We start from the raw sequence: 27711 nt of genomic DNA, 5'->3' as shown, positions 1-27711 counted from the left end.
GTGGTGGGATTACAGGTATGAGCCAGCACGCCTAGCCAGATTTCTTAAGTATATACTTAGGGAGTAGCTATATCTGTCTATGGCCCCCAAATAAACTATATCAGAGGTAAATGAGATGGTTGGGTACACCTCCTAAAAAGGAAAAATATAGGATCATTCGCCCTTAAATGCTTACTAACTCTTTCTATCCGACATATCTCTTTAAAATGTAGTGTGTCTGCCACATTAAATACTTATGTGATACATTTCCAAAATAATATAGATACTGCCTGTGCATGTATAGTTTTGGTTGGTTGATGAGAGAAGGTCTCACTCTATCACCTAAGCTGGACTGCAGTGGTGGGATGATAGCTCACTAAAGCCTTGACTTCCTGAGATCAAGCAATCCTCCTGCCTCAGCCTCACAAGTAGCTGGGACTGCAGGTGTGTATTATCATGCCCAGCTAATTTTTAATTATTATTTTATGAAGATGGGGGTCTCACTATGTTGTCCAGGGTGGTCTTGAACTCCTGGCTTCAGGTAATACTCCTACCTCAGCTTCCAAAAGTGCTGGAATGTCAGGTGTGAGATACCACGTCCAGCCCTCAAGTACGTATAAGGTGTATATGTCTGCATACACACTCACACATACACACGCAACACACACAGCCTTCATCACTCAGCGTAGAGTGGCCTGCCTGAAGGACTGCTATCAAGAATGAAAGACAAAAAGGTGAGTTCCTGGCTCTTCGGGACCCACTAATTTCCTGGCTGTCTGTCCAGCACCAAATGATGAAAATGAGGTCATAGAAATGGTTCAGGTTTCTGAACCATTGAAATGAAAATGTTCCTCTAAATAAGGCCCTTTCCCATAAAGGATAATGTCAAGAATGAAAAATATCCCTGTGTGAGCTGCTGCTCCCATTTAGGGGTTCCCAACTGGACTGTCTCAGTGCCATTCCAGCAGAACCGAAACAGTCAGCTCCAACACCTGCAAGACGAGCTCTTTGAGAGCGAGCCTACCCACTGAGAGATGCTATTTTGGATGACTCCTAAACCAAAAGAATAAAGATCAAAAAAACGCAGCTTCACAAAGTCAGGCTCTGGATGCAGCAAATTTAAATGGTCTTTTTCCTGAAGCCCCCAGAGACAGGCTAATCATGGGAATGACGGAAGATGTCTTAAAAATAGCATCGCCATTGTACTTTCAAAATAGCAAACGATATTCTTCTAATGTCCCAAAACAGCTCTCGGAAGGAATTAAATAGCTTTCTTCAACTGGCAAAAGTTACAAAACAAAATATAAATTAAACATAGATTTACAAAAAAAAAAAAAAACAAAAAACCCACATCTTTGAAGGCAGTGCTGTTCTAGACAGACTTAGAACAAAGTTGGTCAACATTCGGGTCATCTACAATTTTGCCAACAATACAGAAGGCCCGAGTGAACAGGATTAGGCTGGGCACATTTTTTTTCTCTAAATGCACTATGCTTTGCAGGTATAGAAATAGTCCCTGTAATAATTTTCATACAAGAAGCCGGAAAAGAGATACGTTGGAGAATGATCGTAAAATATCTGAAGCTATGGAAAAATGCCAAGGTCCCTGAATGAGCAGAATCACAAAGTGTAATGGATTCTTTTTTGCTTCTGTTTTCACTCATCTGACAAATGACAATATCACTTTGGCCATGGAGGAGAGAATACTGGGATTTTCTGTCCTTGATGCGATCAACATTGTCCTAGTTAATTAGTACTAAATCTACTTAGGAGGGAGGAAGCCTTTCCAAGGAATAAAAAAAAATCAAAGGTTTGCTTCATGGGGGAAGGTGGTTATACATACCCCAAAGAGCTGGCACTGTGGCCTGTTTAATAAAACCAGTACCGCTTAGTGACCGTCCATGATGCTGACTTGCCCCAAATTGCCTGTGTAAGGAGAGTCAAGGGGCCGAAACCAGTATCTCTCAACATTTGCATTCACAGTCTGAGGATGCAAGGAGAACGGAACTCGAAATTCCTGCAGCCTTGGGAGTGGCAGCCAGGAGACCCGACAGAGCTACTGAAAGCGTTCACTTTCTGGTTACCAAGGCCCGTATCTCTGTTCTCCTCCATCATCTCTCCCTGTTACCCCCTGTGTCTGCTGATAAGCCTCCTGTGTTGTTTTCCTCAATGGGGCTTTTCATGGGGTTCCTGAGTGTTGTGTGCATGCAGGTAGAAAGAAGACACCTGAACAGCAGCAACAACAAAAGCCAAACACTAGTAAGCAGCAGGCGTGTTACATTCACGGGGGAGGTTTGGCCTTGGTCTAAAAGGAAAGACACAGCACTGATTGTTTTAAGGACAGGTCTGGAAGTCTGGTTACAACACAGATTGCTGAGCCCAACTTGACAGTTTCGAATTCAACAGGTCAGGGCTGGCGCCTGAAAACTTGCATTTCTAATCAGTTCCTAGGTGGGGCTGATGTTCCTGGTCTGGGACCACCCTTGGTTAATCACTGACGCAGAGGAGGCTTTAGTAGTTTCTGTTTCTTTCTTTTCCCAGCATATTTCTTTCTTTTGTTTGTTTGTTTTTGAGACAGGATCTTGCTGTGTCACCCAGGCTGAGGTACAGTGGTGCAATCTTGGCTTACTGCAATCAACACCTCCTGGGTTCAAGCGATTCTACTGCCTCAGCCTCCCAAGTAGCTGGAATTACAGGTGCATGCCACCTTACCCAGCTAAGTTTTGTATTTTTAGTAGAGATGAGGTTTTACCATGTCGGCCAGGCTGGTCTAGAACCCCTGACCTCAAGTGACCCACCCACCTTAGCCTCTCAAAGTGCTGGCATTACAGGTTTGAGCCATTGCACCTGCCCCGTATTTCTGTTTTGAAAAAGAGCCTCCCCTGAACCTCAGCCTTTCCATAGAGCCCCTGACTTTTATGAGACTAGGCAATCTATTTAAAAATTGGTTTCCTTGAAAAAACAAACTCACAGCAATGGCAAATTGCGAAATGTGGATTGGTAAACATACTAATGAATAAAACCATATTCAAAAGGTTGGTGTATATGAGATTTTTCTCCCCTAAAACCCAGGAAAATAACTGCACTTTATTAATACAGAATAATCACATATTTACCTGCTCATGAGACTATCAACTCACTTTTTAATATAAAGAACATAATTATCACTGAAAAACAAAAATGTAGCAACATCATTATTTTTTTAAGCATGGATAATTTTCCTCTGGAAACTTGATAAATATATATATATATATATATGTATATAAAAAAAACGGCAATTTAAAATTATCCCCTTATATATTTTAAACTGAACCCGATGTCTTTCCCACCATTTTGAAAGCGGAAGGTGGTCTCTCAAGGATTCCCCACTGAAGTGTATTTTCACAATGAGCTGATTAACACAGTGCAGTTGTTTCCCGTTATTCATAACAAACATTTAAAAACAAACTAGACAATTCTAAAGTGAATTAAGTTGCTTACCTTTGAGCCTCGCTCATTAAAAATAATTTCAACATCTAAGATTTTACCAAATTGCTGCAAAGAAACAGAAATATCTTATAAGCAAGAAGAGAAATGCAGTATTTACTATGTACACTGGTCATTGTTTCCCATGTCGATTTTTTTCCCCTCTTTGAATATCAAGGATACACATTTTATGGTTTATGGTTAAGTAATGTGCTTGAAACGAGAGAAAAATACAACCACACATAGTATCTCCTTATGAAATAGACACCAGCAGGGATTTGATAGAAAATATTAATCAAGAGGTTAATTCTATTTTTCTTTTTTTCTGTGTGCATGACTGCTTTCCCAGGCACTGATGCAGCAAACATGAAAAGTGGCTAGTATGTAGATACAATGGGCCTTCTGGTCTACCCACTAAACACTAGGAGAAACAGCCTCGATGAAGTGTGATTTTGATAATCAGTGTCCCACAGGAATTTTAGGTGACTGGCCCCTAGCTCACACAAAATATAGGAGCAGCTCAAACATATGAGAAAGGAAGTACAAACACAATAGCAAACTCCACTATCCAGGTACCCATCATAATCACAGTATCAGCAGTTGTGATCAGTGCTTGGGCTGAAATTCTCTCGAGATAATTCTCCATATTATTAAACAAACAGACTTTAGACACCTAGCATGAATAGGCTCTATCAAAAGTCCAGAAACAAAGACTCAGATTATAAATAAATTATAGACAAATAGAATGCAGACAGCCAGTTACATTTAAATTTCAGATTTTTCAGGATATGTCACACACAATATTTGGGACATACTTATACTTAATAAAATAGTTGTTTATCTGAACGTCAAATTCAATGATTGTGTCTTACATATTTTTAAATTTGTGAAATCTGGGAGTCCAAGTGAGAAATGCACATCAAGCAGTTGTTGATTCTCATTTCAAAATGGGGAGCATGGGCTCTGGAACTAGGGGCCTCAGATCATCCGAAATCCTTTCCTCCAACCTTGGAATGTTTTCAGTTTTCTGAGATCATGTGAAGGAGTGTGGGCATTTCTTGAGTATAAAAGCCTACCCTGCATACAAGCAGGTGAGAGAAGGTGATGTAAAATCATGTACCGTGGCCCAGGGTAAAATAAAATGGGGATTTTACCTCCATGCAGAATGAGGGCAAATGCCCTTCGAGTGATTAAAAAGGGCAGCATAAATATTTCCATCCTCTTTTGTTTTAAGCTTTCCTATCATTCCATTTACTTTTGCATTCTGTATTTTAATTGCATCCTTTATGACCCTTGGAGGTTCCGTATTCCGTCTCTCCCCTGAGTGGAGAGCAATAAGCGTGCTTCTGTGTAGCAGAGAACAGAGTGTGACTGGGTTGAGGGGCAGGATTAACAAGAAATAAACAGTAAGACCACAAGAAAAGCAGGGGAGGCTTGCCTGACCAATGTGTTTCAGTCACAGCGTATCCAGAGACGCAGAGACTGAATGTCAAGAGGGTCCCACTCACATTCAAGAAACAAATTATTTAGAACATACAGATGCTATCCTCTGGAATGTACAAAGAAAGCTACACTCCTCGGAATAGCAGGAAAAAAAATGTGTATGCCACTTGAATACAGACAGCTCAATCTTGAAATAAAAATGTTCTGACTATGGGAAAAAGTAACCGAAAGTGTGTCACTCTGTGCCATAGAAATGTGCCCATTCCTCAGGATCCATACACTGTCCAGCCAGGGGAATCACAGACGTGCATTTTTCTGGTTGTGAAATAAAGAACTACTAGTACCTCTGCTCAAAGAAGCATATGAATAGGAAGAAACCAAGGAGAAAATACTCCGAAGAGAACGTGGAAAGGGGTGACATTGCGAGCACGCACCATGGAAACACCAGAAAACATGCAGCGAACTCATCCTGCAATCTGTGGACTTGGATCTCTTGGTCAAGAGAATATTCCTTTTACAGAGCATTTTCAGTGCCCTAGTTTTAGGCAGAGAAAAAAAATCACTGAAAATAGAAGAAAACTTTCAGATTGGGGAAATGACGGATTTGCCGTTCAAACGTGAACTGAATTTCATAGTAAAGAAACCTCCAGTTTTGTAAACTCCTCAAGCAGTAATTTTGATACAATCACCCTAGAATATTCAGTCTACACAGACACCATCATATTTATTTCAGGTATAAGAGGCTAGAAGCACATATATTTGCAGAAAGAGAAGCTTGAAGAGGACTTCTTCCAAAACCACGATGCAACTGTCGTCTATGGAACCTTCTCTAGGCAGTCAACCCAAAAACATTTCTTTCAAAATAGGATCTGATGGAGACAGAACCAATCAAACAGCAATCTTAACATGTGTCTTTCCCTGAATGAAACAATGACATCAGATGCCCTGAAACAGTATCAAAGTTTGCTTCTGCGGCCCTTGCTGTTAGGTTGATGGTTCCCAAAGCCGGTGAAACAAGCCTGAAGAAGAATGCTGATGTAAGCCCCATTTCCAAGACAGTTTTGTACTATATTTATAGTATCAACAGTTTAATTGGGAAGTTTGCTACTAATGATGTAAACACAGCTGGCACATTTTCAATTTAAATAGACACGACTCATTCGCAGACATAACTAGCATTTGTTTGCTCAACAGCAATGTTCAGCTGCATTCAACAACGCCTCAAATCCACACAGAGGTGTCTCAATAGCTGTTATCCAGAACAGGATCCAGAAACTTACAGGCACACACTTGGGCAAATATGTGCCAAGCATTTTTAGGCATTCTCAGATCAAACAATAGTTCTCTGAAAAACTGTGGAGGATGTTGAACGGAAACAGCATAAAACATGAAAGGAAAGGTTAGTTCAAAGAGTGTGCATGGAGGCCAAGGAAAGGCATCATCCCAGTTTTTCTTAGTGTCAGCTTCATGTTCAGAGTGCAGAAGTAGAGGGAACCATGCCATGTCCCCCGATAACAGCTTCACTCCTCGTAACATCGTGGTAGATGTAACTTTGCATTAACATTGTAAGTACAGGCAAGCCTGTCTCATTACTAAAAAAAAAAAGTGATTTTGAAATTTTCCTTTGCATGTGCTAAAAGTCATGTGATCTGTTTTTCTGCGATAATAAAGAGAGGCTTCAGTAGACCACTTTCCTGGGGCCCTATTTAGTTTTCTTGTGTGTTTTGATGTTATCGTTTCAACAATAGAAACAGCATCTCCCTATGTAGCCCAGGCTGGTCTCAAACTCTCGAAGTAAAGCAATCCTCCCACCTTGGCCTCCCAAAGTGCTGGGATTACAGATATGAGCTACCACCGTGCCCATCCAAGAGGGGTCTGTATTTTGATCCCTAGAGTAAGGCTGTGAAATCAACAACAAAGTTGTTGTGTAAATTTGAGAACTGTACTCATTAGGCAACTGTTTCTGACAATCCAGTGATGGCATCCAGAAGATCCACCCATCTGTTGTAGCAGAGGTCTGGATATATCACAGTCCACTTCTCTCACTTAAAACCCAGAATGTTTAAATTTCAAATGTTAAGTTAAACATTCTTAACATTGCAATTAATTTGATAGAAATCCACATGTTCCTCTCTTGGGATCATCAAATATTTATTTGTAAAGAAAATGCGTGCTCATGCATGATACCTAAGGTGAAGACACAGCTCAAGGAAAAAGTAGCAGGATGTAAAACTACTATTCCTTCCAGTGAAACATCTAGTACCAGTGTCACTGCATATAACAGATCCATTCACCTGAACTTCAGCTGGTATTTTTAAAAGACTGTGACTTCTGCTTTGTACACTGCAGCCATAAAACATCTTGCCCAAGGAGTGTTCCATCTCAAATGAAGAAAAAAAGACATATAAGAAGAGCTAGAGAATTTAATGCCAAACATGGGGACAAATGCTTCCAAAGAGGAGAAAGTAAAGAATATGAAACATGAGGTGGAAAAGGTAATCAAGATTCCAATCTTTATGAAGAAGTGCTGAAGATACAAATTAAAATAGGAGTCACCTGCAGTAACCATCAGGCATGCAATGTCTGCAGATGGCATGGTCGAATTATTAATGGTTACAGACGTTGTGATGATCACCGCCAAGTTTTTGACAGTTTGAAAAAGGAGGTTGCTTTTGTGTCTTGTTTTGCTTTTGACTTTGAAATCCTATGCCTGGATTTAACAAGAGACAGAGCAGGGGAAACGCACAAAGATCTTCGTGACTAACTGTCCTCACTGTAACCTCTGCCAAAGTGTGAAGATGAAGACAGGATCGAACACCAAAAGGAGAGAAGATGTCTCATGTCTAGATGATGTGAGAAGCACCTAGTTGGAGTTAAACTGTAGCTTCTTGCAGTAACTATGACCTGAAAGAGGAAACCCTCCTAAATACCCTATACTCCACTGCAGGGAGCCCTTGAGAATGTTTACAGATGCTTCATGACGTGATTCCTGTTGCTAAATGTATCGAGAATGGCCCTGTGACCATCGATATTTGGCAGGAAAGAACAGATTTTTAGTGTATAAAATTCTATTTCTTTAGAATGGTGGTTGTAAACTAAGGAGGTTTGAGAGTCATTGCAAGGGAGTCCATGAATGCATACGTTCCTGGTAATTTTATAGACAAAATTTACAGGAAAAAAAATCTTGCATGTGTTTAAAAATGGACAGAGATGCTGTTTGTGATGAACAAAGTTAAGCTTAGTGCTGCTGAATGCATGGCACATTGTCTTAATTGATAGGTATTGAGTGTATCTACTGTCTTGTCAATTGCTTGAAAATCTTGACTTTATGTGGTGGTGCACGCCTGTAGTCCCAGCTTGTCAGGAAGCTGAGGCACAAGAATTGCTTAAACACAGGAGGCAAAGGTTGCAATGAGCTGAGATCATGCCCCTTCACTGCAGCCTGGGCAACAAAGTACGACTCTGTCACAAAAAAAAAAAAAAAAAAAAAAAGTGAAGTGGGGGATGGATGGGTGCAGTGGCTCACATCTCATGCTATAATCCCAGCACATTGGTAGGTCAGGGCGGGAGGGGTGCTTGAGACCAGGAATTTGTGACCAGCATGAAGAATATAGTGAGACACCATCTCTATTTTTAAAAATACTTAAAAATTAGCCCAGCATCGTGGCTTGTGCCTGTAGTCCCAGCTACTTGGGAGGCTGAGGTGGGAGGATCACTTGAGCTCAAGTGCGTAAGTTTTCAGTGAGCCATGATCACACCACTGCACTCGAGCCTGGGTAACAGTGAGACCTTGTCTTTTTTAAAAGTGCTCAGAATGTAGTAGGTTTGGATCAAGGTTTGATGGCAGGCAGTATAATTTTTTGGCAAGATCTCGTTCCTTGTCATCTACCCTACCCCTATAAGACTGGAGAGAGTCAGGATCCCTTCTCAAAATACTCTGTGAGTGTTCTGAATACCTCTGTGATTGAGCACTGTAGCCTGCCATAACTTTCAAGATAACGAAGATGACCAGGGTGAAAAGTACCCTTAGGGGTGGAACTTGGGGTGAGCTGCCATGAGTGACACCATGAAAGAGTGTCAGGACGGTCATTAAAGGGACCGAATTCAAAGTCAACATCACAGTGACACCTGATGAGAAAACAAACAAACTGCATAGCAGGACGTCGTCCTAACCTGACATGGCAAAGAGAATAAAGCTCCTCTTACTGCCCATCATTCAAACCTGGTCTTACTGCCTCACACACACTTAACCTCGACTCTCGCTTTGAATGCTCTGCACTTTTCAAAGTCATCTTTGACCTGAAAGTGCCCGAGGGTACCTCTGTTCTGCAGGAGTTGGAGGGCTCAACTCAAGGTTATTACCAAATGAGAGAGATAAAAGTGCAAGAGCTGACCTTTTCCTCCGAAATGTCAGCATTCAAGGCTCGGTATCTTAAATATTAGGATGCTTGTTCTGCTTTTGTGTCAGATGCATACTTGATAAGCATCATGTGTGTATAAGAAGCAAATGGTGCAAGCTAATCCCCAGCTTGCAGGGCCTTTCAGTAGTGAACCTGAGCCTCCCATTTTAAATGGAGAATGACACCAACCTGGCTCAGAATGAGGCATTCAAGTTGGGCATCTTCTTGTTCCTGTTTTAGTATTTCCATCCATTTATAAACTTAGAGGAAGAGTCTCTCAGCAGCCCACCTCTGTTAAGGACGTAGTTCTTTTCACTGAATCCACAGGCACCTGCTATCATTGCTGGGATGTCATGGACAAACTGGCTACATTTGCAAACATGAATGATATTCAAGCCCCGTCATAGCTTTGTCCATCGGTGGAACGGAGCTCAAAGAAATGGCAAACTTACGGATTCCCAAAGTGGACAGTGAGGATACCGTCCAGAAAGAAAACAATTAGGGACAAGATGACCCATAAAAAACCAATGCTACTACTTTGTCCTGGGTTAGTGGTAACTTGTGGCCTGCTCTGTGTTTCACCATGGTGCCTGGCAAGGCTACCCTTCGTGGTATGTGGCATATAGCACCACAGTAAGTACCTCTGAATCCTTGTCGCTGACTTCAGGAGAGTGTAGACTGCAGGAATCGATACGGACTGTAGAAACTGCTAGCTCCTTTGGTGTTGGTGGCGGGTGTTTGTTTTGTTTGCTAAACTCAGCTTTATGCAGAAGTGTTCTCTGCCACTGCATCTGAAAGCTAAATGCACAGTGCCTGGGAAAGACTAGGGAATGCAGGAGTACACCGTGAGTCACCCTCTGGATAATCTGACAAGCGCAAGAGAAAGCAAAACAAAGACGACTTGATGTGTATTTTAGCTGCAGTATAATGTCCTGGGCCATTGAATTTGGGACCATCAGAGGGCTTTTTTCAACAGTGGGTCATCTAGGAGTTTGTTTTCCATTTGGGCCTTCGAGTTACTCATTAGAAGAAAACCACTTGGCAAAGGAGATACATGGTGAGCATTATGCATGGAAATACATGCTAAAACCGTAAAGAGACTCTAGCCACAAAAAACCCGCAGACTAGGCTCTAAGGTGTTTCTCCCTATGTAAACATCTAACCTTAGTATTGTAAATACCGCAAACTTACATGAGACAGGGAGGTCTGTGGAACCTCCAGAGCGAGCAGTGCTGAGAAGAGAGGTGGTACTTACACCAAACATTTGTCTGAGGTCCGGATCCCGGAACCTGAAGGGGATGTTGGAGACATGCAGCCGCTTGGGCTGAGACTTGTTTTCCGTGTTTTCGGAAGGTTGTGTCTGGGGCTGGCCATCCGTCGGTGCCGCGTCATCTGTCTGCTAAAAGAACAAGGAGACATCGAAGAGGATCTGAGTGGACCAAAATACTATCTTCCAATGCGCTTTAGCTTCCCTAAAGCTAGAACCCAGGAATCAGAGAACGGAAGGAACTGCTGAGTCATGCATGTATTCATTCATTCATTCATTCAACAAGTGTTTTCTGAGCATCCACTGAGTGCTAATCATGAATCTGGGATTGGGCAGTGGGCAAAGCAGACAAAAATCATTTCCCTCAGGGAGCATCATTCTCATGGGGGCAACGCAGACAATAAATCCACTGATAAATACAGAGTTGGAAGACAGAGAAAAGCACTAACGGCTAGAAAAAGCAACGGGAGGGGAATGGGAGGTGCTGGGGTTGGGAAGTGGGGAATGGGAACCTCATCAAGAAGAGGCTAATAATCATTAAAGGTGGGAGAATGTGTATTTCTTAACGGATGCTCTTCAGAATCTTAAGATATGCCTACATAATTGTTCGGGCAGTTGTGCAGATAAAATATAATTAAACATAAACAATTTGAAAAGACTAGTTGACATTCTGGAGTTCAAATAACCAGCTGACTGACTTATATTTTTAAGGTTCTAATTGCATAAACTTGCGCTGTCCACAACAGTGGACCACATGTGACAATTTACATTTAAGTGAGTTAAATAAGATATTTAATGTTGTTTGCATTAGCTGCATTTCAAGTTTGCTCAGGAGCCGCATGTAGTGAGTGCTTCCACATTGAATAATGCAAATATCAAACACTTCCATCTCTGCAGAAAGGTCTGTTGCGCTCTTTGCCGAGACCCTGTAACATTATTAGCCTAAGTCACTGGTTCATCACCCCTCTCCTCCAAATAAGGCTGTATAACACTGTTACACTGACACCTGTATATAGGCAAGAACTAGGGGAAAAGTCACAGTAACATTTGGTGTCATAGCCACTGTCATACTCGCAGTTCTAGAGTTCTAACATTTCAGACATTGAGCGTTTGACACTTTCTCTGCAATTAGCATGTGTCGCCTCTGGGTGGCAGTAAACGCCATCCACATCAGATACCCACTTTGAAACTACGATAGAAAGCTTATGCGGAAGCCTATCAAATTTATGAGTGAGGGATCATCCTGACCTATTTATAAGCAATCTAGAAATACATAATTGGGACAAAACTATCAATGCAGGCAGCCAGGTGTAAAATACTAACGACTTAGAGAAGGAGACAGTGTTACAAAGTGAAATACAAAACAAACACCCAGATAACGTGGGCATAATTCACACGTTTCTCACCAACCCTGGTATTTACTGGAAGGTTTCATTTGCATTCTCCTTCCTGACACACCCTGAATTGCATTTTGAAATAAAGACATCTCATTGGCTGCTAACCATTCTTCTAGGCTGATGTGGTATCAAAAGCCCTACCAGATGATTTCTTCAACTTTGAAGTGCAAAGTCATGATGACAACAATATTTAGTCATTTTGTCTATACTGTTGGATTAAATAGGAAGCAGTACCACCGTACATTTTCTTAACTGGAAAATAAAAAATAATGAGTTCACACCTTCCCAGGCTTTGTGATTAAATAAATAATGTGTACTAACTTGGCCAAGTTCCTGGCATGTATTCATTAAATGGAAAGTAATGAATTATTTAGACTGATGGTAATTTTTTTTAATACCAAAAAGAGGGATAAACTATTTTTGGGAAACACGCAGAAAAGGCTGTCATCTGCTTATTTTTAAAGTGTTTACACATCTTTACAGAGCAACTGCTTTGTGTTGGACACATAAATCAGCCCTCCAGGTCACATGCAATTCCTACTTCAGTGAATGACAGCGATAGAGAAAGATCCTCACAAATAGACTCATTTTGTTGTTGTTTTCTTAGAGTTGGGTCTTGCTCTGTCACTCAGGCTGGAGTGCTATGGCACAGTCATGGCTCACTGCAGCCTTGAACTCCTGGGCTCAAGGGATCTTCCCACATCAGCCTTCCAAATATCTACAACTACAGGCATGCACCACCATATCCAACTAATTTTCATTTGCAGAGACAGGGTCTCACTATGTTGCCCAGGTGGGTCTTGAACTCCTGGCCTCAAATGACTTTTCTGCCTTGGCCTCCCAAAGCAGTGCGACTACAGGCATAAGCCACCATCCCCAGCAGATACAGACTGCTAAATGTTGGGATAAGAGGCAATCACAAAGGGCTGAGTAACCTTAAATCAGGGTCATACCACACTGTGGAAGGTTCAGCAAAGCTTGCCAATTCTGGAGGTAAAATTTTAGGTGGGAGATGTCTAAGAGAAGAGGAGGAAGGGACTGAGGCTACACCAAGAGAGGGCAGAGATATGCGGAGATGTGAAATGATGTTCTGGATGCAGCAGAGTACGTGCGGACTTCAGCGCCACTGGTCAGAGGAGGCATGTACGAAGGAAAGGCAGGAGGGCAGATTTCAGAGGTAGTCAGGGGGCTAAAGGACCCTGTGTACAAAGCAAGAGTTTGAGCTTCATCCTAAAAGCAATGAGGAGCCACCTAAGGATCACAGCAGGAGTCTGGTAGGACCAGCTTGTGACACAAATGATACATGTCTGTTTAACGGTTGGCTGACTCACTGACCAAACGAATTACTAGTGCATGAATAAACGAATGAAGAAGTGTACAATCAATGTTGCCACCTTCATGTGATCGTTGAAGAGCAACATTGTAACAATGAAACCCAAACAGAGCAGAATCTGGTTTTCCCCACTGGGAATATGAGGTTTTGTGCCATGTCCATGACACAGACATGAGCTTGAATCATGCAACCGTCACTTTTCAGAGGGTAAGGAGTTTTAGTACTCTGCATCAGACTTGGAGTTTGCAGAAGCTGCAGCTGAAACCCCAAGCTTCTAGTCCATTTTTTCCCATCTCATTAGACATTCCTGTTTAAATGCAAAAATGAAACCTAGATTTGGATTTGTGTACAAGTGCTGGATGTTTCAGTTTAATAAACCTAATTAGGAATTACAGAGATTATGATTAAACATATTAAATGATTAATAGCATTATGCCGCTCATGTGAAAATTAAAATTAATCATCTCTAGTCAAACAGGACTTTAGAAAAATCTTTGTGTTGCTCCCTTTGATAAAAACATACAATGCTCAATTAATCATTTTGCAGTGTATGCTTATATATAAATGACTAAAATTGTTATGGAGAAATACCTGTGTGTTAAAAAGAATTCTTAAAGCATGTAAAATAAAGTAAGCCAAAAGTGTTTCAGATCATTCTGGGTGTATGGAGAGGGAAGAGGAGGAGTGTTAGGAAGGAGAGTTTGAGTGAGGAAGAAAACAGAAAAAGGAAATCTCTTTAAGTCTGCATGCCTTTCATATGGTGAGATGCAGCCCAAAGAACCAGGGTTTTAGAATCACGCAGACGATCTCTGTTATTTGCTAATGTTCCTCTCTGAGCCTCAGTTTACTCTTCCATCAAAGGATATTAATGGGGTAATGGGGCCAGGTGCAGTGGCTCATGCTTGTAATCCCAACACCTTGGGGGCTACAGTAGGCAGATGGTTTGAGACCAGCATGCAACATAGTGAGACCTGTCTCCACTAAATCATTTTTTTTTAAAACCGAGCTGAGCATGGCCACGTGCCTGTCATTCCAGCGACTTGGGAGACTAAGGTGGGAGATTGAGCCCACAGATCCAGGCTGCAGGGAGGGAAGATCACACCACTGCATTCCAGCCTGGGCAATGGAGCAAGACTCTGCCTCTAAAACAAAAATAAAAAGAACACTAATGGTGGTAAGCTCACAGGATTGCGGTAAGGGCCAAATGTAGCAGGAGATGATGGAGCAGCTACCACGGAGCCTAAAGCCTGTTGCGGTTAATGATTATCACCGACACTTCTGTGAGTGTGATTTTTTTCTTTCCCTTTTTCTGGGACCTTGCAGGGAAAACATATTTAGATCAAGCCTGTGTTTTATGTCTTTGTATTTGTTTTCTGAAAGATGACCACAAAACTGGTGGCTGAAAGCCAGTGAACTTCATTCTTTTGCAGCTGCATAGCCCAGAAATCTAAAATCGAGGTGCCAGGAGGGCCACTCCCTTCAGAAGTTCTAGGGAGGAATCATGCCTTGCCTCTTTGAGCTTTTGGTGACTCCAGGCATTCCTTGGCTTGGGGCGGCATCCTTCCAACCTCTGCTTCCATCTACACAGGGTTTACTTCCCTCTGCATGGGTGACAATTAAGTTTCCCTCTTCCTTTTTCTCCTAAAAAGGGTATTAGTTGTTGGCTAGGCATGGTGGCTCATGCACGGTAATCCCAGCACTTGGGACGCCGAGGTGGGAGAATCACCTTAGGTCAGGAGTTCAAGACCAGCCTGGCCAACATGATAAAAACCCATTTCTATTAAAAAATACCAAAATTAGCCAGGTGTGGTGGCGGGTGCCTGGAATCCCAGCTACTCAGGAGTCTGAGACAGTAGACTCGATTAAACCCCGGAGGTGGAGGTTGCAGTGAGCTGAGATCATGCCAGTACACTCCAGCCTGGGCAACAAATAGCAAAACTCTACCTCAAAAAAAAACGATACTAGTTATTGAGCCCACCCTAAATCCAGGAGGATTTTTCTCTTGATCCTTAATTACATCTGCAAAAACTTCCTTTTCTCCCCCTAAATAAGATCACATTTATTCACAGTCTATGGAGGTTAAGACATGGACATGTTTTCTGGAGGTCACCATGCCCTCTACAACATCTCTCCACTAGACATACAACAGGTGCATGCAGTACAAACAAGCAGCTGTTATCCAGAAGGAACTGTGTCCTCCACCACTTCAGGTAGCATGAGGTTCTCAAGATGAGTGGCCTCAAAGCAGATCTAGGAGATGGGGGAATGATATCCCTGCCAGGCTCTCATCTGTCGATGGGAGTTCTGATGGTTTATACTGAGTGTCAACTTGAATGGGTTGAAGGATGCAAAGTACTGGTCCTGGGTGTGTGTGAGGGTGCTGCCAAAGGAGAATAACATCTGAGTCAGCAGACTGGCAGACCCGCCCTCAATCTGGGTGGGCACCATCTAATCACCTGCCAGTGTGCCCAGGATAAAAGCAGGCAGAGAAACATGAAAAGACTAGGCTGGCTAAGTCTTCCAGCCTACATCTCTTCCCCCATGCTGGATGCTTCCTGCCCACGAACATGGGACTCCAAGTCCTTCAGCTTTTGGACTCTCGGACCTTCTACAGAGTGAAGGCTGTAGTGTCAGCTTCTCTACTTTTGAGATTTTGGGACTCAGCCTGGCTTCCTTGGCCTCAGCTTACAGGTGGCCTGTTGTGGCACTTAACCTTGGGATCATGTCAGTCAATACTCCTTAATAAATTCCGCTTTATATAAATATACATTAGTTCTTTCCCTCTAGAGAACCCTAATACAGGAGTGATTCCAATGAGACCCCCAAATGAACAGAGAGGAGACTTGAGTCTTCCTCTCTCCAGCCCACTCTCCCCAGCGGCCTTTGATTGTGGCCCTGGACACCAGGATGCCTGGATGGAAAGCCTTTCACCAGCCTCTTGAAAGGCCATCAACACTCAAAACCAGAGATGCTGCCCGTAGGTTCCCAGCACCTACCACTGTGCCTCACTCAACTTGGTAAGTCGTTACAGCATCCATGAGAGGCTTGCTGAAGGTTAAGGCAAGAGCATAGTGTATAGTTCCTAAGGAGAAGAACATGTGTAAAAGGTAGGAAACCTGCTAATAGAATAAACCATCTAGGATGCACATTCCTGAAGGGCAGTGGCTACAGAATGCAGAGTTACAGTCCCTACACATGTAGCACGTCAAAGCTCAGTGGGAATTAATCTCTGTAACAACTCTCCATTTATCTTTTTTTTTTCTGAGACTGAGTGCTGCTCTATTGCCTAGGCTGGAGCACAGTGACACAGTCTCACCTCACTGAACCTCTGCCTCCCAGGTTCAAGAGATTCTCCTGCCTCAGCCTCTCCGGTAGCTGGGATTAGAGGCATGTGCCACCGCGCCTGGCTCATGTTTGTATTTTTAGTAGACATGGGGTTTCATCATGTAGGCCAGGCTGGTCTTGAACTCCTGATGTCAGGTGATCCACCTGCCTGGACCTCCCAAAGTGCTGGGATTACAGCCGTGAGCTATTGCATCTGGCCATAAGAGTTATGTTTTGCTCTAAAGTGACACCCACCTGAATGGACATGGCCATATTTGGGAGATCAGAAGGTGGGACATAGCAACACAGGACATTCGGAGAATGGAGGAAATCGAGGGCAGTCAATAAAGTAAGGGTGTTAGAGGTGGAAGGGAAAGCGACCAGGGACATCCCCTTCTCAGAAGCTTTCCACCTGGATCCTCATTTGATCTCTGGGTCTATAAGCTTCAGTGTTCTCTTCCCTCACCTGCTGCCTGTCTTCCATTCTTGCTCATTGGCCTCTTGGCTTTTCCTGGCCCCATCTTCGGCCTTTGCAATCATTCTGTCTTTCCCTGGGACACCATTTGCCTCATGCCAGTACGATCTCTGCCCAGCTGTCAATCAGTGGAGAAACCATCACTGGCCCCGTGATCTACAACAACTCTGTACCAGCATTCTCTCTCCCCTTGACCACTGATTTCTTGATAGCACACATCTCTTCTTGCCTTCTTATTATTTTATTCTGTGATTTTGTATATTGCCTGTCTTTTCTACCGGGATGTAACTCCAGGAGAGCAGAGACTGTGGCTTTTCTGTTCACTGGAACACTACCACTACAGTAGGGTTCCTCAATGTCAGCTCGATTGAAATCTGGGGCTGGTTCATTTGGATGGGGAAATCGTCCCATGCACTGTAGAATGTACAAACGCATCACTGGCCTCCACTCGCTAGATGCTAGTCATATTTTCGGTTCCTGAGCTGGAACCAAAAATATCTCCTGGGTTTCAAATGACTCCTGGGAGGCAAAACTGTACCACTTGAACCTGCTGAACTGAAGTCCATGGTGAGTTCTCAGTAAATACCTGCAGTGTAAGTGACTAAGCCTAGTTTGACCATGAGTGAGCTGCAAGGCTGCTAACTCCATGTCTGTGGATCTCAATTTGCATATTAAAAAAACGATAAATGCAGGCATCTCCACGATGCTTTAGAGTAAGATGACATCCAAATCTTTGTGAATGGTTAAGTCCTGAGCATAAAGAGAGGATGTTATAACTATGATCACTATTAACAGTATTAATAACCATCAGCCTTTTTTTTTTTCCTGAGGGCCATGCACAACTCTGAGATACAGCCTCCCCACCAAGCAGGAAAGGCTGCAGGACCCTACACAGATGGGAAGTCTATTAACCTCAAGAGGTAGCTCTCCAGGAGGCACTTGGCAAAGCTTCCCTCATAAGCTCATTAGGACCACAGTGCTAGCTTCTACCCAGGCCCAGTGTGAAGGTCCTATTAGGAGGCGGAATATGTGCTGCAGAATTTTTCTTAATAAACAAACTCCCCAGGTATCAGCGCAGGTTATAAATGTTAAGAAAACACCACCGGCACTTTAATCTCCTGAAGATCACTTACTTCTTCCACAAAGACCTTAATAAAGAACCACGGGGCTCCCTCTGCTATAATCGTTCCTAATTCAATGAATAGCTCTGAGCAACCCAAGACTAATCCTGGTGAAATTGGATTTTGATATCGACCAATCCAGGGATGACTGAGAGAAAACGCATAGTTGTGTAGAGATACATGACTTTGGATTCTGTCCCCGTCCTCAAATTTCCTCTGTCTGACCCTATGCAGACACGACTGAGGCCACCTGTGTGGCACTTTCTGGTGATGACTAGGTAACTTGGTACAGAAGCACGTGGAAAGAATTATTTTCCTTAAGTTCTAGAGTACATGTACGGGTTTGGTACCTAGGTAAATGTGTGCCATGGTGGTCTGCTGCACCTATCAGCCCATCACCTAAGTATTAAGCCCCATATGCATTAGCTATTTATCCTAACGCTCTCCCTTCACCCCTTCCCCAGACAGTCCCCAGTGTGTGTTGCTCCCCTCCCTGTGTCCATGTGTTCTCACTGTTCAGGTCCCACTTATGAGTGAGAACATGCAGTGTACAGTTTTCTGTTCCTGCATTAGTTTGCTGAGGATAACAGCTTCCAGCTCCATCCACGTCCCTGCAAAGGACATGATCGTCTTCCTTTTTAAGGCTACACAATATTTCATGGTATAAATGTGCCACATTTTCTATAATCTATCATTGACGGGCATTTCAGTTGCCTCCATGTATTTGCTATTTTGAATAGTGCTACAATGAACATATGTGTGCATGTGTCTTTACAATAGAACGATTTATAATCCTTTGGTTATATGCTCAGGAATGGGATTGCCAGGTAAATTGGTATTTCTGGTTCTAGGTCTTTGAGGAATCACTGCACTGTTATCCACAATGGTTGAGCTAATTTACATTCAGGGAAGGAATATCTATGGTTAAGCAGCTCTGAGTTAAAACTCTAGTTTCATCACTTACTACTCCAGCTATGTACATCCTTCTGAGCCTCAGTTTTCTCAGCTGCAAGCTCAGATAAATGACTTCTATCACAGGGCTGTCTGTGAGTCCAGAGTACTGGTGGCAGCCCTTACTCATCCAGTATTGGTTGAGAAAAGTCTGGTGGATGATACCATCATGAAGTTGTCAATAGAAATCAGAATACAGACAGGAACTAGAGATTTCAAAGTTCAGTGCTCAGGGAAGAGAGGGGACAATTAGAAATAGAGTAAGAACTGTAGGAAATTCTATTTGATGGAAATGAAAACTACATGCACTCATCACACAGCATTAGATACAGGTCAAGGATGCTGGTGAAGAACTTTAGAGAAGTCTGTCCAATAAACTGTAAGTGATATATGTCATTTTAGAATTTTTAGAAGCCACATTTTTAAAAGAAAAGTAAAATTAATTTTAAGAATGTTCAGTTTAACCCAATTTATTAAGGATGTTATTTCTTGTTGTTTATTTTTTTTTATTTATATATATTTTTTGAGACAGTCTCACTCTGTTGCCAGGCACCAGGCTGCAGTGCAGTGGTACAATCTCGGCTCACTGCAGTCGCTGCCTCCTGTGTTCAAGCAATTCTCCTACCTCAGCCTCCCGAGTAGCTGGGACTACAGGCACGTGCCACCATGCCCAGCTAATTTTGTTATTTTTTAGTAGAGACGGGGTTTCACCATGTTGGTCAGAATGGTCTCGATCTCTTGACCTCGTGATCCGCCCACCTTGGCCTCACAAAGTGCTGGGATTACAGGCATGAGCCACCGCGCCTAGCCCTAGGATGTTATTTCAACATGCTATCATATAAAATATAATCTGTATTTTTTTAATGGTGTCTTTTTTTTTTTTTTTTTTTTAATTTTTTTTTTTAATGGTGTCTTTTTTTGGACGGTGTCTTGCATTTTACACATCTCCACATAGACACTGAATTGTCATTGGAAATACCTGATCTATATTTAGCCTTTGAAAAATTGACAGTTGAAACATCCTCCAGACAAACTAGTAACAGAATCAAGTATCAGTGCTTACATTTAAATTAAAGTTGGATAAAGTTCACTAGCCATATTGTTTTGTTTTGTTTTGTGTTTGAGACAGGTTCACTCTCATTCCCTAGGCTGGAATGATCAAGGTTCACTGCAATCCCCACTTCCTGGGCTCAAGTGATCCTTCTGCCTTGGACCCCAAAGTGTTTGGATTACAAGCGTGAGCCACCTCACCTGGCCTCACTAGCTGTATTTCAGGTGCTCAACAGACACCTGTGGTTGGTGGCTCCCTGGGGTAGAAAACATAATGGCCCCTCAAAGATGTTAATATTCTAATCCCTGGAAGCTTGAATAGGATACTTGACATGATGTGATGGAGAATTAAGGTTGCTAATCACATGACCATAAAAAGATTATCCTGAATTATCTGTGTGAGCCTACTATAATCACCAGGGTCCTGAGAAGTGAAACAGATGCCAGTGGCATGGAAAAGAACCCCCAGTATTGAGTGAGAAAAACCCAACCCACTATTACTGGTTTTGAAGACAGGGAAGGAGTCATGAGTTCAATGTTAGATATAGTAAACCCCAAGTTTCTCTTCAAAGAATCAGTGTGTATGTTCAGCCCTCTTTAATTTTCCATTTTAAAGTTTAACTTCTTGTAGTTTCAGTAAACAACCTTTTCCACCAGTTCTAATCAGTAGTTCACATCTGTTCCACTGGTCCCCTTCTCCATCCTGACTCATCCCAGTCACCTGCTCTGGTCACCTCACCTGCTCTGACCTGTCCCATAACCATCCTTCCCGCCAAACTATCCACCCTGTCATTCTGGCTTGTACCCCTGCTGACTTTAAAATAGCCAGTTGGAATTAGCCTAGACTGTGTGGTCTAACATTAACCAATAGGAGAACAACACAGCAGTAGGGGCTACCTGCATCAGGAATAAGTACCCCTTCCCCTCCTTTGTCCAGATGTGCACCTGCCATTGTTCCATCGGTGAGCCACACCCTCCATAGAAGGAAATTGCCTTGCTGAGAAATTTCATATTCGAGTGCTACTTTTTTGCAGCACTGAAAATTTACATATAACACCAAGAATGACAGTGGGCTTCAGAAGCCAGGAAAGGCAAGGGAACAGATCAAATTACAAGCCTATACAAATAAATACCCTGCCAGCTACAATCCTTGTAAACCTGGTGACACTCACGCCAGACTTTGGACCTCCAGAATCGTAACCTAATATGCTTGTGTTGTGCAAGTTACTAAGTTTATGGTCATCTGGCAGCAAAAGAAAACTACTGTACTCTCATCAGAAAGCAGAGGGATAGAACATTTTCATCTCTGTCAAGTTCTATGGGGCGGTCCTGCTTTAGAGCCATGGTGTGCTGGGGGAAAAAAAGCACTAATGGAAAATGGGCTTCAAAGGGAGGAAAAGTAGAGAAAAAGTCTTCCCTAGGACAGTGATCATAATGTCAGAGGCATGTGAACCAGAGCAACTCCATATTGAATAGGGGCTCGGTGTTTGCCAGAGGCTGAGACCTACTAGGCTGCATTCCCAGTTATGGCATTCTAAGTCACAGGATGAGATAGGAGGTCAGCAAAACATACAGGTCATGAGTACTTCGCTGATAAAACAGGTTGCAATAAAGAAGCCAGTGAAATCCCACCAAAACCAATATGGCAATGAAAGTGACCTCTGGTCATCCTCACTGCTCATTATACGCTAATTATAACGTATTATCATGTAGCATGCTAAAAGACATTACCACCAACACCACAACAGTTTACAAATGCCATGGCAACGTCAGGAAATTACCCTATGTGGTCTAAAATAGGGAGGAACCCTCAGTTCTGGGAATTGCCCACCCCTTTCCCAGAAAACTCATGATTAATCCACCCTTTGTTTAGCATATAATCAAGAAATAATCATAAAGACAGGCAACCAGCAGCCATGAGGGCTGCTCTACCTACGGAGTACCCATTCTTTTGTTTCTTTACTTCCCTAATAAACTTACTTTAACTCTATGGATTTACCTGGAATTCTTTTTGCATGAGATTCAAGAACCCTCTCTTGGTATTTGGATCAGGACCCCTTTCTGGTAATATACTAATAATAATATCTAATAATACTACTAATAATAATATCTAATAATACTAATAATAGTATCCTTTGGAATGAGGAATATATTATTTAGTCAACTTTATCTAAGTTTCAAATATACCTATTTTTAAATGAAATAAATTTGGGATATTAACATCTTTCTTGGGCGGTATTGTAAAAAACAAATATCCATCTTTAATTATAGATGGGGTGGGTCTCTCAGGCAGCTGGTTCCATTAGCAGGAGGTGTCAGCTATAACTTTTGTTGCTATCAGTATTGTTATTTGGTGGTATTTCCCTTTACTCTGTAAATATATGTTTCTTAATCTATTTCTGTGTTCATGGGTACACTGAGGGTTTTATGAAAGCTGTGAACCAGCTTTTGGTGGTGGCAGGGGGAAAGCACATACACCTACATTTTGCATACAATTTCAGAAAGTTCACAAACTTGCTGGAGGATACGTAAACACCCCTGGATGTGGATCACAACTACTGAGGAAGGCTTTTGCTTTTCTCCTGTGCTGAGTTAAGACAAAGCATTCTGGTTGTCACTGATGCTGAATGCCACCTCCACTGGTAGCTTATAAAGAGTGAAACTGGATAAGCTGTCTGGGCTAGACGATGGAAAAGAAAACTGTACCAAGGTCCTGCCATGAGCTGGGCATCTCACTAGGTGTTTTCCATCCCTTATTTTACTGAGCTGCCATAACAACTAGGAAAACTGAGGCTCAGAGAGGTTAGACAATCCATCCAAAGTCACACAGCCAGGAGATGGAAGGATTGAACTTAGGATGCCCAACTCCATATCCTGAACACTTTTCACTCCTCAAAGGCCTTTCCTTTTAAGGTCAAGGTGGAGATGCTCTGGAAAGTCTAAGAACAGCCACACAGAGAAGCTGCAAAATACAGGGAGAGAAGAGTAAAGATTCACAGAAATCCCAACTGCCTATGCTCTAGTTCCTGGCTGGAACCAGAGTGGTGAGGATGGCGAATTAGGCCCCACCTCATCCAACCAACTAAAAAGCAAACAAATCCAGGCTGCCTCAGAGGTGTCCTTGGAGCTACTCCAGTCCTGGGTCGAGCTCTGTTAAGCCCTCATTGATGAGTTTACTTACTTTTCTTACTAGAATGAGCATCCTATGGATAAATCCTATATCAGATGCACTATAGCAAAAGCCCTGTACCGTGGTACATAGTAGGCGCTCAGCAAGTCTTTACTGAATCATTCCAGGAAACTAATGATCTGGGCCCAGCTGCTGCTTTCTCCAACAGCATTCCCAAATTCGCCATCATGGTATGGAAACCCAACACCCAAGACACGACATGAACGCAGCATGATCCTCCACACAGTCAGCCTATTGAGTATTCACAGCATCTTTCCCTTCCTACAGGCTTCCTCCCCTCCATGCACAGAACTCTTCACAGTGATAAATAAAAAGTGTACTTTGAATCGCCAGCTGCTGCTCCGTCCTCCACCAATCAACTTTTTCTCAGAGAGAAAAGCTTGTGAGTGTCTTCGAGGCATTATTTGATTAAGTTGACAATATTATGTGAGCGATGGTTGAGTACCCACTGCGAAGTACTCTGGACCAAATTGATTTGTGTAACGAACACTTGCTCTGTCTCTTCTTGCAGCCTGAATAGCGGTCTTGATTTAGCCAGTAATGCTGGGCGCCGAGTGAATTTACAGGGTCCACGGTCCCTCTCTCTCAATCTGCAGAGAATAGCAGGGCAGAGCATGGGCTGGCATAATTCAATACATTGTACTATAAGCTCAGAAAATAATATCACAGAGCTCTGCAATATACCTATTTGATTTGATTTGTAAACCTGATAAAAAAGCAATCGAGAAAAGTTGAGGGGGAAAATACATACGTTCTAAGCAAAAATGTAGCTATATTGAATGTGTACAAAGAATCCAAGGATGGTGGCGGGGTGGGGGTGGGGAAGAAAAATCATGCATACTAAATCAACTTCATGCCCTAAATTAGACAATATTGCACATTCTCCATTTAAAACGAAGCAAGATTGTGAAAAGGTATTTTCCATTAAAAGTAATAATAATGGTAAGCCCAGGGAATGTGAATTAAAACCCACATTTTGGGTTTTCTCACAATCCTTCTTCAAAACGGGGCTCGTGCAGATCCTCCCAGCTTCCCGCTTTTTCATTTCAGCTCTGTCCGCAAACAAATAAGTTAATCACACAGCTTTGGATGTAGTTAATGCCTCATTCCGAGCCTGGCTGGGCTGATTCCACAGCCAGGTGACACAGATTTAAGAAATACATCACATTTCCTGCAACTCGAATAAATTCAATGCTCTGCTCGAATGATGAAATTCCTCTGAAAGGCAACGGGCTGCAAGACAGAGAAGGGCTGACTCCGAATTCCTTTGCTATTTTTATTCCTTGGGAAAAAATAGGATGAATGTACAAGGGGCCAGGTGTTTCACACATCAGGAAAGGAAACAGGCTGCTGGGTGTATGTAGTAGTCTTCGCAGGCTGTTATAACAAAATACCATAGGCTGGTGATTAAAGCAACAGACATTTATTCCTCAGTTTGCGGGATCAGGGTGCCAGACAACTCATTTCCTGGGGAGGGCCCTCTTCCTGGCTTGCAGATGAGCACCTTTTTCCTTTTTTTTATTGAGACAAAGTCTCACTCTGTCACCCAGGCTGGAGTGCAGTGGCGTGATCTCAGCTCCCTGCAACCTCTGCCTCCCGGTTTCAAGCAATTCTCCTGCCTCAGCCTCCTGAATAGTTGAGACTACAGGCACCCACTGCCACCATGCCCAGCTAATTTTTGTATTTTTAGTAGAGATGAGGTTCACCATGTTGGCCAGGCTGGTCTTGAACTCCTGACCTGGTGATCGACCCACCTTGGCCTTCCAAAGTGTTAGAATTACAGGCATGAGCCACCGCAACTGGCAGTGAGCGCCTCTTTTCTCTGTTCCTCAGATGGCAGAGAGAGCGCAGCTCTGATATCTCTTCCTCCTCCAATGTGGATACTAATTGCCTCATGAAGGCTCTACACTGGTGACCTTAAATTTAACCTAATTACCTTCCAAAGTCCCCATTTCTAAACACCATCCCATTGGGGGTTACGGCTCCAAAGTATGAGCCGGGGTGGGGATACAACTCAGTCTACAGATGTGTTAGTGAGGCAGAGCCTATGAACACCTGCAAATAAAGAAGCAGTGTTCGTCCTGGGAAAGGACTGGGCTTGAGAGCAGGTGCTCACTTATCCAATCATTCAAAATATGCTTACTGAGCACCTTCTATACATCAGGCCACGGAGGACAGAGGGGGCAGGGCTGGAGGTTGGTGTCTGCTCATCAGAAAGCGGAACGACAAGACAACAAAAAGTACTCTTTCTCTTCCTCTTCATGTTGCAAAGATTGGGCTTTGGTTCCAGGAATAAGTAGTTAAAATATAAAACAATAATATACTAAAAGTAATAATAACAAGACACATCTATAGACTTCAAAACACAATTATCTGGATTTGAATTCTAGCTTCACCACTTCCTATCTGTGTGAACTGGAACAAGTTACTCAACTTCTCTAAGTCTCATTTCCTTTACCCAGAAAATAGGGACACTACTGGCATCTACCCCAAGTGAGTCAACACCTGTAAGTGCTAAGGATGGCTCCTGGCCCATGGTTATTATAACAACGGGCATCCAGAAGAATGGCTGATTAATACCTCATTGCCATTTAATAAATCCTGGTTGAGTGATTAGCATGCTATTAATCTCTTTGCAGTGTCTGCTGACTCAGACAAGAAGACTGTATTATTGTGCCCACGTTATGGCAAAGACACTGAGGTTTCCAGGGCTCAGAGCTGCTTTGGGATATTTAGCACATACATGGGAGGCAGTGTGGCAAAGTGGTTTAGGGCCCTGGCACTGCAATCCCCTGGGCGAAATCCCTTAATGGCAGCTAAAGAAGAGGCAACAGCTTTCTGGACACTTGGTTATTAAAACTCAGGCCAGTCCACTTTAAAGCTTCCAAACGGAATGAGATTACAACTCTCTTCCTCTTGCTACAGATATGTGGCCCAATGTACCTACAGTGGGCACAGAGTGTTTCTCGCCTGTTAGCTCCAAACTGTCCAGCAGTTTGTAGGATCCATGGGCTCAGGTCCACCTCTGGGACCTTCTTCCTCCTTCCCACACTGGGGAAGAAGCCTCTTTCAAGACCGGGCACTGAGAGAAGGAATCTAGGAGGCAGAAGGCAAGAAATGAAATCAAATGTGTCCTGGTGGTGAGAAGTGCCTCCCTTTGCCTCCAATCTCATTCTTTGTGCTGGGACTCAGGTGCCACTGGTGGCTTCCATGGACGTGGTGGGGCTGTGGAGTCCACATTCTTTGGTTACTTGGGGCAGTGATCAGCCATCCTCAGTCATTCTCCATAACTGCCCAGGGTCTTGTGTCTTCAAGGCTGCTGCCAATGGTCATTGCTTCCAATATTCCTTTTAGATGAGGGTCCTCTCCTTCAGCATTTGGCCCCCTAGACACCTTTACAACTCCTGCCCTCTTCTCTAACCTCAGGCTTTTTCAAGAGCCAGAGGAACCACAAGGAACAGGCGGCAGGTACCCTACTGCATTCTCAGCAACAGCTCTTTCCCACCCTGATGCTTTGGATGATACCAGCAAGCTTCCACCTTTATAAATCCCAGATCACTAAGCAGGTACACGTCTCTGTGCCACGACATCCTGCACACAACTAATTTAGGGAACATGTCAAGTATTCCTAAGAATGTTGCCACGTCTTCTGTGTTAACGGCTTCATAAAAATAAGCCGCCTTGTTCCCTAGCTTAGTGATCTTCCAGCAGCCTCCTTTTCTGGCTGACGCCTCTACCTTTTCCTCTTGCAGATTTTTTTCCTCACCCTCTCTTAACATCCTGGTTTTAATTACCTGTCCCACTCAGAAATCAAGGCCAAAATATACATCAGTCTAACACAAAAGTTCATATTTTGTACTGAATCCTCAAGTCCACTTAGCTCAAAGATTTCTTCCTAATGTATTATGCAAGATTTAAATGAACCAAATGGCAATTCTATACATTATGCTAATTTTCCAGACCTAAGAAAACTGTTGAAAGCACAATTCGGTTGCAGAAAATGGGTGATGAATTTAAGATGGCACTGAGCTCTGTGAACACCCTGGGTTTTCCTTACTAATTACTTCTTTCTTTGTATTAATACAAATGCTTCAAACAAAGAGACACAGCACTCCGAGAGTTTTGTTCCAGGATTACTGGGGTTTTTCCAGGATACGCTGACACACGGAGATACTATTCTTTGTGAACACTGATATGTCTCTGAACAAAAATTTGACAGTGAAAGAATCCTGTCACATAAAATGCACAAAGTCTGCAAATTCACACCACTCAGGATATTTCTGAGTTTCTCAGTAGGCTAATTTCTCCTGCACTGG

The 27711-nt window shown here is 42.8% G+C and overlaps 1 protein-coding gene across 1 annotated transcript in view; it reads right to left on the bottom strand.

Annotated features, from left to right (window-relative positions):
- RBFOX1 (RNA binding fox-1 homolog 1) overlaps positions 1-27711 on the bottom strand; it is a 2526943-nt gene that overhangs the window by 141601 nt on the left and 2357631 nt on the right. Inside the window, 2 exon segments of the mRNA XM_021673515.2 lie at positions 3460-3513; positions 10543-10686. Coding sequence (XP_021529190.1) covers positions 3460-3513; positions 10543-10686 — 198 coding nt within the window.

Source organism: Aotus nancymaae, unplaced genomic scaffold (assembly GCF_030222135.1).
Source record: "Aotus nancymaae isolate 86718 unplaced genomic scaffold, 86718_ANA_hifiasm-v0.15.2.pri h1tg000049l, whole genome shotgun sequence".
Classification (NCBI taxonomy): domain Eukaryota; kingdom Metazoa; phylum Chordata; class Mammalia; order Primates; family Aotidae; genus Aotus; species Aotus nancymaae.
Note: the sequence above shows the minus strand (reverse complement) of the source record. Positions and strands in the feature narration are given on the sequence as shown.